We start from the raw sequence: 13366 nt of genomic DNA, 5'->3' as shown, positions 1-13366 counted from the left end.
TCGAGTCATCCTAACTCGGCCTGGTGGCCCGGTCATCATACACAATTAATATTTTGTGTTATTAGTCATTATAAGACTATAAGTTAATGTTTTATGTTTAAAATGCATAAAACTTTAGACTAATGACATAATATTGTGTTATTTGTATTAATTTAAATATTTTGTGTTATTAGACAATATTAGTATTAATTATGGTTATGCATTAATTTTAGAGAAAGATTGATTCTTGTTATATTTTTATGGACTTTGCTTGGTAAACAATGATTTTTGAGAACAATGTGAACAATAAATTCTAAAATTGGCCCAATAAAATAAAAACACACTACACCTCAAATTACCCATCTAAATCTTAATATTAAGATAACCATTTACACACCTAGTAAATTGAACATCCGATATATCCAATGTTCATATTGTTTAATATTTTCATTGCCTACTTATATTTTTTCTATTTTTCTAAGTAAATTTTACCATGTTAAATAATAGTTGGAGTCTTGAAAATTTGAATATTTTCACATGTTAGTTTACAAGAAGGTATCAAAATAATATAATGTTAACGACCCGATTTTCACCCGGTTTTTTACCCGGTATAATCTTAGTCCGAAAGTGTATAGAATTCATCGGCTCTAAGACCGGATTCGAATCTAACAAATAGGCGCGGTATATATTTCGGGACGGATCTGGATCACATCAAATCCAGTTTCACCCGACTCATAAACACCCCTATATTAAAACATAAAAAATCGTTTTTACCTTTTAAATATTTATATAAAAAGTAAGGATATAAGTGATAATAGGCAAATCTTTAGCAGTGAAAACTTCTCAAATAGGTATTCAATAGTATCCTTCAAAATCATCTGATTACTATTATTGTATCAATAAAAATAACTAATTACCAAATCATGTACTTAAAATGTTATCTCAATGAATAAATTTAATTGAACAATAATATAATTTACTCTTGTTCATTAAACTAACACGAAACATGAAAACACTGACCCACATGCCATTCTCCCTCGCACGCACCAGACAAATAATGCTACTGCTAACCCTTTTTTTCCTCCTATGTTGGTAAGAATACAATGTTAAAATCGGTCCCTTTTCTACTTTTGTTGTCTAACATTATTATTTCCATCCTAAACAAGACAAAACAGATATAACACATGTACATTGCATATAAGTGATTAAAAAAAGCTGCTAGCAAAATCATAAGAAATCTATATCATACTATTACTAATGAATGGCAGGACTCAGCAGAAGAACAAACCCTTATGAATGAAAAAAGAAATCAGCGAATGGTTTGACTGTGAAGCAACTCAACAGCAGCAGCAACCACTCCCTTTCCTTCTGCAGTAATGTCCAGTCCTGGTTCTTCAATTTTTCTGTTCAGAAGCTTGTCAAGCTCTCCACGTAATTTCTGCAAATCCCGAAGCGAATTAATCGTAACAAGTTGTGTTTTCTTAAATTTATTGATAAAATGAGATGGTCACTCAGCATGAAATTGTCTTTATGTGAAAATGATAATTGAGAACTGTCAAATGGTAGTTTAGTTAAACATTCAAACCACCTAATGGTTCTTACTTATGGTCTTCACAAGAAGATAACTACTTGTGAATGGTCACCAAAAAATGTGTATAGTCTTAATTTTTCTAAGCCATCAGACATTTGCTGGAACAAGATTGAGGGACATTACCCTTATCAAGTCAATGACACTCTTTGAAGCAGAGAAATGAAGGTAACCTCCAAGCATCTCAATGCCCTCGCCATTATTGCCGGGGACAAGATTACCGCCAAACAGCAGCAGGGCATAATCTGAAATGTTGGTAGAGTCTCTAACATAGATGCTGGTGGTTTTCACCTTTTCACTATATACCATGTAAGGCAAAGGGAAGAGATGAACCCCGGCATTGACAGAAGCTGGATGGATGTCAACCTTCCCAACTTCTTTCGTATAGAACGCCGTCCGTTTTCCTCTTCTTTTGCACTGAACAACATTAGGGTAGAGCCCAGCACAAAGGATTGCACAAACCATCTCCAGATCATGACTGTACTGGTTGTAAGCCTGCATGCACATGCATCATGTATTAATATTTAATTCAATGTAAGATAATAAATTGAGAAACTGTAATCTCATATCATCAATCAACCGCAAGGTTACTGAGGATAGAAAATTGTCCCAACAAAACTGCTTCTCATTCCCACCGCGTTTTGCCTCCTTCCATCCTTCAAATGCTTTTAGAAGAGCTATGTGATCACTGAACCGAAATTCCACAAAAACAAGAAAAGAATTAGTGTAAGCACAACCATGATCAATGCAGTAAATTCGCTTGAACAATATCGGAAGGGAACATTTCTCAGTAACTATTTGTCTAACCTGCAAGAATCACCAGCAAACGATCGTTTTGCATCATCAGCTTCCTCTTTTCTGTTAATAGGCAAGACAAATGGGTTGCGATATGCAAGAGCTGCAGCAATTGTTAAGGCAGGGTTAAGGCATTGAAAGATAGAGCCCATGAGAAGCATCTTTCCAATATTTGGGTCCAAAGGTATGGTGCTAAGATGCCGACCTGTAAGATTAAATTGGCTCAGATGATGCGTTCGTAAAAGCTTTTAATTATAAGATGCTATTAACTCAATCAGATAATAATTGGAATAGATTAAGCAGATAATTATATTCAGCATAATATACCCAGTGGGGTAAGCTCTTCCTTGTCATCCAAAACCCCAATCGTTTTTAGAAGCTCAATAGCATTCTGAACAGCGAGAGGATCTGGTGGCTGAAGTGCCTTTTCTAAAAATGACGCCACAGCTCCAAGCTGCAAACTTTTGGTATGCAGGCACAACTCTTGCAATGGTGTTCGAAGGATTTCAGCTAACTGATACTGTGGCATTGCATCGTGGATCAGTTTTGGATACAATCTATAACAAACTCCAGGTTGCACTCTACCTGCACGGCCACGTCTCTGAAATGATCAACCCATTAGCACTCTTTCTTTGACTTTGACTTAGAAAGTAAGAGGAATTAAATAAAGTGCAGGAAGGGGGCAATAAAGTCAAACAAAAATTTAGCAAATAAAGGATTCAGCAATAATGGCAAGCTCCGGTTTTTGAAAAAATCAGATATTTCATTTGGCGCATTAAACATCATCTGCAAGGGGATAAAGATGATGATCTACAACTTCAATACCTGATGAGCTGAAGCCTTTGAAATCCACGATGGTAACAGACAGGCTAGCTTATTTAAAGCATCATAGCTGGTCTCCTTTGCTTTACCACAGTCTATGACATACACAACATCATCTATGGTGATGCTACTCTCGGCGATATTTGTTGCTAGGACAATTTTTCTACAATGGAAAAATAACAATCATCAAAATTACAAAACCTGAGAGTTAATAAAAAATAACAATCCACTTTTTGCTGAACAAATGATGTATATTAGAACAAAACAGTGGCCAATCATCATGGTCAGATAAACTAGCAGTGTTAAGATTTATGTAGGTTCAAGGGATTAGGAATTTGAAAACCTATGCAGGAAATTTTCTGAAAGGAAAGCAATTAAACTTGACTAACAAGTTGCAATTCACCAATTTCCTCAAGCCTAACATAACATTCTAGTTGAGTTTCAGCTTCTTCATTCTCTCATTTGTTCATATTAATGCTGCACACTAGTGTCGTCCTTTGTTGAAAACTTGTCTAAAAATATATCCAGAACAGATACCTGCCTATGACGAAATTAGCAAAAAAGATGAGCTTACCTCTTGTTAGGGGGAGGACGGTCAAATATTTCACGTTGGTTGACAGTAGGCATTGAGCCATGCAGAGGAAGGATCAAAAACTTGTTAGGATCACCAAGCAAGTTATTAACTTTAAGTTTGTCAAGTAGCTTAGAGATCTCATCCCAGCCAGTAAGAAATACAAGAATTGCTCCGTCACCTTCTTTCCGACAGATATATTCAATTGTTGCCTCTACCTGAAACATAGAAGTTAAAATGAATAGGCACTCTTTAACTAGACTTTGAGGTGGCATGAAAATTAAAGAATCACGAGTAGAATTTGTGGCAACGGAACTAATGAGCTTAGTACATTATAGTAAAAGTAAATAACTACATGAGAAAGGAGATTGTAATAAACAAAGCAACTGTTGCAATAGAGAACATAGAATGCACAATCCATTGACAGCAAGGAGTGCACAAATGAGAATGTCAGTCAACTGCAGTTAATATCTGTTAATTATCTATAAATTTTAGTCCCTGATTAATCCCAGTAAACAATGCTCTCGCTGTAAAACATAACTTCAGAAGCATCTTGACTAGACAAATTTCTACTAAGTTTCTTAGGCTGCGTTTGTTTACAAGGACAGAACACCGAGACACAAAATTGTGTTTGACAGATGAGACATGGACAGAGACATTGTGTCTAGAAACACTGAATTAGTGTATTTTGTGTCCATCCTTACAGGAAGGACACAGAGACACTAACAAAAGACACAACTTATTTTTTATTTTTTCTTTCATTATTCTTGTTAATTTTTCATAATCATATTTATTATTATTATTATATTTTTTCTCTCAAATTTTTTGAATGAAAAAATGAGAATAAATTATATTTCCATAATTTGTTCTATTTTATCATCAAACAGAATATAAGAACTCTAAATTCTGTGTCTCTGTCCTTTATGTTTTGTTCTCAGTGTCTCGTCTTGTCATGTTCTTAGAAACAAACATAGCCTTAAAGTAATAAAAAGATGAAAAGAGATATGTCCTTCAGCTGGCACATTTAACTAATAAAAAACAGATTCATGAGCGGAGTAAGAAATGAGCAATACATACCAGACCCAAATCAATCTGTGAACCTGACCAAGCATCAAGAGATTTTCTAACACCTACGCTATAATTTTTGTAATGAGTATCTACATCAATACCCTGTAAGAACAAAGATATGTATACACATTATTTTATATCTACATAGTAAAAGGGCAAGGAATGAGCCAATTATTATCAGAAAGAAGTAATAAAATATAATTCTTATCACTAATAGCAAGAGAACATGAAAATTATTAATGAGCTATTAAGTTTAGAACACTAAACTCTTAAGATATCTACATTATTTCTTTTGGGAGAAAAGATTAAATTAGGAGAGAGAAGGAGACAAATTACACAGACAGAAGAGGAAATTAATAGAATTATATTTAACTGTGCACAAGAGGGACCTTTTGTCTAAAACAATCCAGAACAAATGCCATTACCCCACCACAACAAACACACACACACACACACACATATCATGATCATGCGTCTCAAACATATTTTAGAGAGTGTACATCAAAGTAATCTGTCATATCATTGAAGTTATGAGCACACAGTCAGATAGGTCAAGTATACATGCCTCAAACATTTCAGTCAACGGATCCTTCTTAGAATCCTGTTGTTTCCTTCTCCTCCTAGAGTTCCCCTCAAAATTGTCAAATTCTGCCTTAATGTTATATCGAGTTTTCTCCAACACATCTTCTAGGAAGTGCTCCTCCACAGGATAAGTAAACCCCTAACATTTGTGGAAATACTTTTTATTTTTCATTTTTTAGAACAAAATAAGAAAGTACTTTATTTACATTTACATCCAAGACAAGAACTCAATAATATGAAATGTAAACATAACATAATACCGGTATGTGTATTGTTGGTGCATTTCCAAAGTATTTGGAGAACAAGTCAGCATTAATAGTGGCACTCATAAGAATGAGACGCAAATCTGGACGCCGAGGAAGAAGATCGCGTAAAATTATAATTAAAAAGTCTTCATTCATGCCTCTTTCATGAATTTCATCAACCAGCAAATGGCTGACACCACTTAATTGTGGATCTTGGACCTATTTAACAGCAAAACAGGAATAAAGAATTCAATGTCATGGCAACTGGAAATAATCTTCAAACAGCCCATATATAACTTTGAGATTCTTTCTATTTCCTTAATTCTCTATCAAAGTATCAAACTAAAATCTTAGAAAGAGGAACCCTTCAGTTTGAGAGAAATTAAATATTACCAATTGCCGAAGTAATACACCAGTGGTGCAGAAAAGAAGGCGTGTTTCAGCAGAACGTTTTGTTTCAAGACGAATTTGGTATCCAACTGTTTCGCCAAGATTCTCCCCTCTTTCAGCAGATATTCGAGCTGAAACTGAAATTGCAGAGATACGCCGAGGTTGAGTACAAATTATGTTGCAATCAGCCCCCCGCAAAGATCCTATTTCCTCTTCCAGAATGAATTGTGGAAGCTGTGTTGTTTTGCCACAACCTGTCTCCCCTGAAACTACCAATACCTACACTAACACTAGCCAAATTAGACTCTGTTCTAGATACAAAACTGCAACTGCGATCTTAGAATGACTGCAGATGGGATAGCTATTGAACAATCAAAAGCAAAGCATTGAAAGAAATCCAAGTAGTCCACGCATTATATTAACAATCATTCCACTTAAGACATCAACATTCTTTTTCCTCCTTATCCTATTTTCACAAAGCTCAATAGATACTACATCTTACTGACGTATTATAGACCAAGGTACGGTAAAAAGGATATTTTATCATGGTAGATAGAATATCCGCCCACCTGATTCTCCTGAACTGCTTTCAGAAACTCCGACTTCATTTTAAATGCAGGAAGCCTCTCCCTAAACGCCTTCATTTCCTTCAAACCATCACTTGCCTAAAAATAAACAATATACAATTCTGATGTAAATTTAAAATATCCCACAAAGAAATCAAGTAATGGTTGGTGGTAAATATTACCAAATGCTTATGTACCTGGATATGTTCCTGCCTTTCCTTTAGAGCAACATCAAGTTTATCCTTTGAAGAATCACTCTGTTGTGAAGAGACAGATTTCGTAGCAGTTAATGATTGTGTCTGTCCCAAGTCAGTGGATACAGAAGGAAAACTAGCAGACGCTTCCCCCACTGATTGTGAGTTATTCAAAAGATTTCCTACTCTTCGTTCAATGTCTGTGGACATTCTAATCTGCAGAACACTTAACAAAGTTAAGTACATTTCTAAATCCTTCCAAAAACAGAAATCAGACATTGAAAAAGGGTAGATATACTCTACCTCCTTCTGTGTTGATCCATGACGCTCGTCAAGATCTGCACGGTAATCAGGCAAAGGAACTTTGCTTACAACTAGAGTCTTCCCTTTATTATAAGCATGGCTTTCTTTGCCCAAGTACAAAATCAGGTGATTAATTTAAGATGTTAGAAATACTCAAAAAGCAGGTTACCTAAGCTTTACATATTCATAAGTAGAGGTCAGTATATACTAAGCATATATCACATGTTATACTAAACCCTAAAGTCAATTCTTGTCAATAATTGAGAAAATTATTTCACAGAACTTAGTTGTTTGGCCCTTACTTCAAATAACCAACATTTAATAACAAGTGAAAATCTACAATTGATGTTGTCGCATTTTTTTCGTTCTGGTTAAACAATGAACCAAATTGAGCATGAAATGAACTTACAAGTACAGCCCATGCTGATATGCCATATCAGCTACGGTTTGCTGGTCTGCAATACTAAAGTAACGCTTGATGACCATTTCCTGCTCCCCTCCTCTCTTCATCTTCTCTATCTTGTCCCACCACTCATTCTCATCAAGCACCTCCTTCTGCACCCCACCAAAATTAAAAATCAAATCAATATTATCAATAAATATGTAAAGTATCTATATCCTAAGTTCCTATCCAAACCAATATATCACTAACTATTCAACTTGCAGTGATTATTATCAAACACATCATACACACAAAAAAAGAGCTTTTCCCAGCTAGATTGCATCGACTACATGTATAAGACTACGCCCATTATATCATCTTATCAGTCATATCCATATCAAACCATTTAAACCCTACTATACAACAATCACAACGTTAATAATAAAACTAATTTAAATATCTCTCTACTATCTATACTAAAGCAATATTGAACTTAAATGAACGTTATCATCATTAAACACACAAAATGAATGAGCAAATGAAAGTATGAACATTAACAAACTTCAAATTTATAGTTCCTGTGCGTAAAATGAAAAACATTTCTTCAAATTATTATTACTATTATTATTTTGTTTTGGAAACCTGAGGTTGTTGCTGTCTGAGGCGCTCAGCTCGCCAGACAGGGTCCCACCACCTCTGCTCGCCGCGTCCTCCTCCTCCTCCTCTGCCACCGCCGCCGCCACGGCCACCTCCACGGCGGCCGGAAGAGGAAGCACCGCCGCCCCGACGGCCACCGCCTTGGTAGTTAGGACGGTAAGACATAACAGAAGCGGAGATCCGGAGAGGAAGATTGGGTGTGTGCGGGTGCAGGGAAGTGAGGCAGTGATTGTAAGTGGACAAGTTATGGGCGCGGAGAATCCAGTGAGGCATTTATAGTAGGAACCAGGAAGAGAGTGTAGAAAAAAGTAAGCGTTTTTTTGGTTTTGTGGACACTTGGGCTTTTGCACTTGCAACGTGTTCAACTTCAACGCAATAGTACAGTTCCAATCAATGGTTATTGCGGTTGTTGACTTCTTGTTGCAATTTGCTGTGATGCATTAACTTCGAACCCTTTTAAGTTCACCCTTTCACACGACTAAACTGAAAACTTGAAGGTTCATTTGAGCTTTTGAACTGGCATACCGCATAGTCGCATACCCATGCACACTTCTTATAATATACTCTCTCTTAGGGTTTTCTTTTCTTTTTTTTTTTGGGTTTCCACTTTCTATGTTTTTAAGAAAATATTTTAATGATCTGACTTAGCCATTTTTTTAGTTTGGGCAAGTATCAACTATCAAGCTAGCTTTTGGTAATAAGTGTTAGTTATTAAAAGGATGCTCACCTTAAAATGATGTTTGTTTAAGCACGACTAATCCCCAATTCTAGGTATACAACACATCCAGTCACCCACACATTCCTCATTCCTCACATATTTTTCCTACAAATGTACCCACTAAAATTTGAACTCCAGACCTTAATAATAGGAAGGGGGTGAAGTGCCACCTGAGCTAAGACTCTTCGGCGCATGATTGTTTTACTTTTTTTTTTTGGTTTTCGATTGTTTTACTTTTTATTAGGTCATGAAATACATTAGGACAACGAAATTCGAAGCCCAATAGGAGCCCAACTAAGCATACCTAAATTCCCATCCGTTTTAGTTTTTGTTGGGCCAGATTTTGGGCCCACTCGTTTCCTCTTTCTATCTAACCCTATCAGTCTCCGACGAAGCACTGTTGCCACTTCCAGCTCACCGAAGCCAAACACCACCGTCGTCCCCTTTCCGACCGTCGCCGGCGGCTTTGTCATCTTCGCCGTGAAGTCTGAAGCAGCAACAACCTCTACAGGTTAGCATCGTCTTTTCTCGTCTTCCACTCCTTCTCTAGCTTAGCATCATCGCTTCTAATTACACACGGTTAATGCTTATTTCTGAATCATATAGCTTTTTCCGCTTAAATCGTTGGGTTCACTGTATAAAATTAAATCATAGTGTGATATTGGTTTATGTATCATTGTTCAAATTTCACGATGCTTGTAACTTGTTTGTACTGTTCAGAAATGCTCATGGAGCACGATTTAATTTGATTTTTATTTATTTTTGGGGGAAGAATGGGAATTAGGAGAGGAATTTTTGCGTTACTACTTTTTATGCACGAATTGGAATTTGCTGAATATGAGAATGAATTTGGTTACACATATACCAGATTGAATATTAATATTTTGAGGAAAAATTGTGTAGCGACATAGAGTTATAGATAGATTATGCAATTGTCCTTATTATACACACTAACAAAGTTAGGTGTTAAAACTTCAAAGTGATTTTTCTGAAAATACATTTAATATCTGTATAAGCTGAGAAACAGCTCATTGAGCAGTTATCAATCATAAACCAGATTCATTAAAATATCTCTCTCTACATTTATCTATCTAACTTTCTCTCTCTTTTCAGTTTTCTGTTATTTTTCTTTAAAAAACTAGGTTGGTTTATAGTTTTAAAAATTGATATTATGTTCTGATTCCTCTAACCAGGTTTTGATATAAAAAAATAGGCAAGGAGTAGCAGTAAACATGAACACCATTGCAAGGCATGCATCTAGCTTTCTCAGATGGACAAGCCACACCCTCGAACCGCTGAATAACGGGCATCACCAATTGCAGCAACTTCAGCAGTCCAGAGGCATACGGGTCAGGGTAATAAACGGGAATGTGGAACAGGCACTTACTTTGTTGCAGCGTAAGATGACAGCAAGTGGTATTGAACGGATGATAAAGCGTGAACAGAGATTTCATATCAAGAACTCTGAGAAGCGGGTTTTAGCCAAAAAGAACTTAGAGCGGAGGCTTAAATCTGAGGATCTTGCTAGAAAACTTAAGGCCATTATGATCAAGAAAATCAGGTAATTAGAGGATCAAACTTTTCACACCGATAAGTTAGATCAAAGCATTATGGCTGAGAATTTGTAGTATTTTGATTGAATAAGACAACTTTCACTTTCAAAATATATTTCCTGTGCTATTAGTTATTTACAGTAAAATTCCAATTAGGTATGGTATTTTTCTCTTTACCTCACAATTCTTTTGCCTGTGAGGGGGGCATTTCACTTTACTGATTCCTATACAAGTGTAGTTAAGGCATTTGGAAATGGATCCTCTCAATTTTTTGGGTCATTAATATTCAGAAGAGTTGAGTACTTTTTCTTATACAACAACAACAAAGCATTATCCTACTAAGTAAGGGGCCGGCTACATGCATCAAAGGTCTACTTTTTCTTATATGGTTTAGAATTAGTGTTATCATTTCAATATCTGGATTATTCAGCATTGGTTTCTCAGTTTCCTAATAATTTTGGATAAATGGAAATCTGAATGATAATACCTTGCAAGTTAGTAACAAGCCGTCTTATGGAGGTTTGTGTAGTTCTTTGTCATGTTTTATTTAATTGTAATTTACTTGTATCCTCAATTTTGTAATTTTGTATTGATATATGTTATTTATATTGGCAGGGGTATGTGAGAAAGATATACTGGTATAGCACAGAGAAAAGTTACTGTGAGTCATATTATAGGTGGCCCATTCCTTCCATTTCTGTTTCACTTTCATCTTGCTGTTTATTATTTCCCCTTGAGTTTTGTTGTTACCTTTCATTTCATGGCATTATGAATTATACAGGAAAATAAAATTTCAGCTGGAACAGTAGTAAGGTTAGCTATGAGCCAAAGAGCAATTTTATTATTAGGTTATAACAGTAGTAATCAAATCATTTTGGATGGAGATGTGTTGCAACCTCTATTTTATTATGGCAGGTTTATGTAACTGTATTCAGAAAAACAAACCTGTGAATTTTTTGTATGGATGCTAAAGCATATTGTTGGACATTTTTTATGAAACATAAAAGTAAACTTTAATTGAAAGGTGATGTAGGATGGATATCACTGATCACCTATCTGCTTGTATTTTCACATGATTGAAGTTGTCTCTAATATTGAGTATTTTTGCTTGGGTCTTTAGTTATATAATGTCCAATAATATGGTACCAAATGTTGATTGTTAATGCGTGGATTGAATCTTGAGCTACCCACAATGGTTAGATAAGGTGATAAGGAGGTTGCTACTTGTTACCTTAGACAATTAGACAAATGTACTTAGTTAGAGTCACTATTTGTCTATTTTGGCGACTTGAGCTATGTAGAACTAGAAAGTCAACGTAATTTAACAAAAATGACTGACTTATCAGTCATCACTCATTTGTGAACCCATTGGGTGTGGGTGTGTTGTGGTTGGCATGACTTTTGGGAGTGCATGCATGACTTGGCATCAAGTGAATCATATATAGTCAATTCTTATGCCCATGCCGTCCAATTCATAAAGGCTGTGTCCATTTTTGGTGATTATTTATCTGGTCATATGCATGGTGAAGCACCATCAATCTGCAACGTGAGTTTGAGTTTTACCTGTGACCACCATGTGGTTAAATATGGATTTACATGTTCAGTTAAAATAGATAGTTCGATATTTATTCTCTTAAAACATGGTCTTGGATGGATCGTAGTAAGACTGATTCAACTCAACTAAATTCTAGTTAGAACATCGATTCACAAAGTTGAACAAAAAAAATTATATATATCAATTTCGTTTCTCATAATTGGCTATTAATAGTGAGATACACAGAGATTTTTAACTATAAATAACACAAATGTACGACATGTATTTTATAGTCGTTATGGAAAAACTTGAAGTGATTTTTTATCACGTTCTTTAATATATTAAAAGATAAAACTTATTATCATTTCTTTCTTTTCACTTCACATATATAATACTAAATAAAAAGATTGCATGTAAAATATTTACATATAGTTGTTACATATATTGTTTTTGGTTAGGTGAATATTCACGTATAGTTATTTTTATGCAAATTTGATGATTGATAATTGAAACTTTAGTTATTCATTTTATATAAAAATAATTATATGAGTTTTCACTTTCTCATTAATATTTATATATAATAAAAATTTAATTTTAATATATTATCAGTATAAAATATTTATACTTATATATATATCTAATTATGTAACGATAGATTAGTAAGAATAAATCTTTTACATTGATTAGAAATAATTTTTCAAAAAGTAAGTGTGATTATACTGTAAATATATCAACATTAAATTCATATAATAAAAAATAAAAATTTAAATACAGTATAATTTAACTTGTTTGACGAAATTGTTATTTAAGAATTTTCAGCTAATTCTATATAAACCTAGTGATAAGAGTAAGAACTAGCCAATGGTGTGTGGTGTGGTCACTGTTGTGACTTGTGTGTCAAACAGTCAAATAACGCGCTCATACGCGCTTCCGTCCATTAACGAAGCTTCTGCCTCTTTCCCCACATAACACGCCACGCGCTACGCACCATTTTAGCTCTTTGATCCATGCTCCGTTCCGTTGACTATAACTTCGTCCGAGTCTCATTCTTCTTCTTCTTCTCCTTCTTCTTCTTCATACTCATTTCAATAACACAACCACCCCAACAAACACACGACACAAAGCAAATCAACCATTTCTTCATAATTCTATTATCTAATTTCCATTGTTCTTATTGATAATATTATTATTTCTCTGAAAATTGTTAATAGTAATATATTAATCAAAAGAAAAACATGAACGACCTATTTTCCGGTTCCTTCTCCCGCTTGCGCAACGAACGTACTTCACCGGACCGCCACCACGTCATCGAGATGTCTGCCGTCACGCCGGACGCTGCAGGCTCGGGCGGCGTCCACCTCGACAAGTTCTTCGACGATGTCGAAGGCGTTAAAGAGGAGCTTCGCGAAGTCGAGCGTC

At 35.2% G+C, this 13366-nt stretch overlaps 3 protein-coding genes across 4 annotated transcripts in view; 2 read left to right on the top strand and 1 right to left on the bottom strand.

The window, feature by feature from the left end:
• Nucleotides 1-905: 905 nt before the first annotated feature.
• Nucleotides 906-8653, bottom strand: LOC107476141 (DExH-box ATP-dependent RNA helicase DExH1). The gene is given in 15 exon segments (XM_016095882.3): nucleotides 906-1417; nucleotides 1694-2255; nucleotides 2375-2567; nucleotides 2690-2963; nucleotides 3188-3347; nucleotides 3759-3973; nucleotides 4833-4925; nucleotides 5389-5544; nucleotides 5666-5869; nucleotides 6044-6319; nucleotides 6610-6705; nucleotides 6804-7016; nucleotides 7104-7203; nucleotides 7513-7658; nucleotides 8128-8653. Coding segments are annotated over 15 exon segments (3105 nt in total). The 5' UTR covers nucleotides 8416-8653; the 3' UTR covers nucleotides 906-1288.
• Nucleotides 8654-9194: 541 nt separating this feature from the next.
• Nucleotides 9195-11436, top strand: LOC107476142 (uncharacterized). 2 transcript variants are annotated; one of them, XM_016095883.3, is made up of 3 exons: nucleotides 9195-9371; nucleotides 10054-10421; nucleotides 11029-11436. In XM_016095883.3, the coding sequence occupies exons 2-3, from the start codon at nucleotides 10093-10095 to the stop codon at nucleotides 11036-11038; spliced, it is 339 nt and encodes a 112-aa protein (XP_015951369.1). In that variant the 5' UTR covers nucleotides 9195-9371; nucleotides 10054-10092; the 3' UTR covers nucleotides 11039-11436. The 2 variants fall into 2 exon arrangements, with proteins under 2 accessions (XP_015951369.1, XP_015951370.1); XM_016095884.3 differs by having other exon boundaries at nucleotides 9197-9371; nucleotides 10074-10421.
• A 1390-nt stretch (nucleotides 11437-12826) lies between these two features.
• LOC107476140 (syntaxin-121) overlaps nucleotides 12827-13366 on the top strand; it is a 2072-nt gene continuing 1532 nt past the window's right edge. Inside the window, exon 1 of the mRNA XM_016095881.3 lies at nucleotides 12827-13366. This exon is cut by the window's right edge and continues 399 nt beyond it. Coding sequence (XP_015951367.1) covers nucleotides 13183-13366 — 184 coding nt within the window. The 5' untranslated portion in view covers nucleotides 12827-13182.

Source organism: Arachis duranensis, chromosome 2 (assembly GCF_000817695.3).
Source record: "Arachis duranensis cultivar V14167 chromosome 2, aradu.V14167.gnm2.J7QH, whole genome shotgun sequence".
Classification (NCBI taxonomy): Eukaryota; Viridiplantae; Streptophyta; class Magnoliopsida; order Fabales; family Fabaceae; genus Arachis; species Arachis duranensis.
Note: the sequence above shows the minus strand (reverse complement) of the source record. Positions and strands in the feature narration are given on the sequence as shown.

Excerpts from the sequence above, each read along its gene's own strand:
- LOC107476142 (XM_016095883.3), top strand. The coding sequence starts at position 10,093 with ATGAACACCATTGCAAGGCATGCATCTAGCTTTCTCAGATGGACAAGC.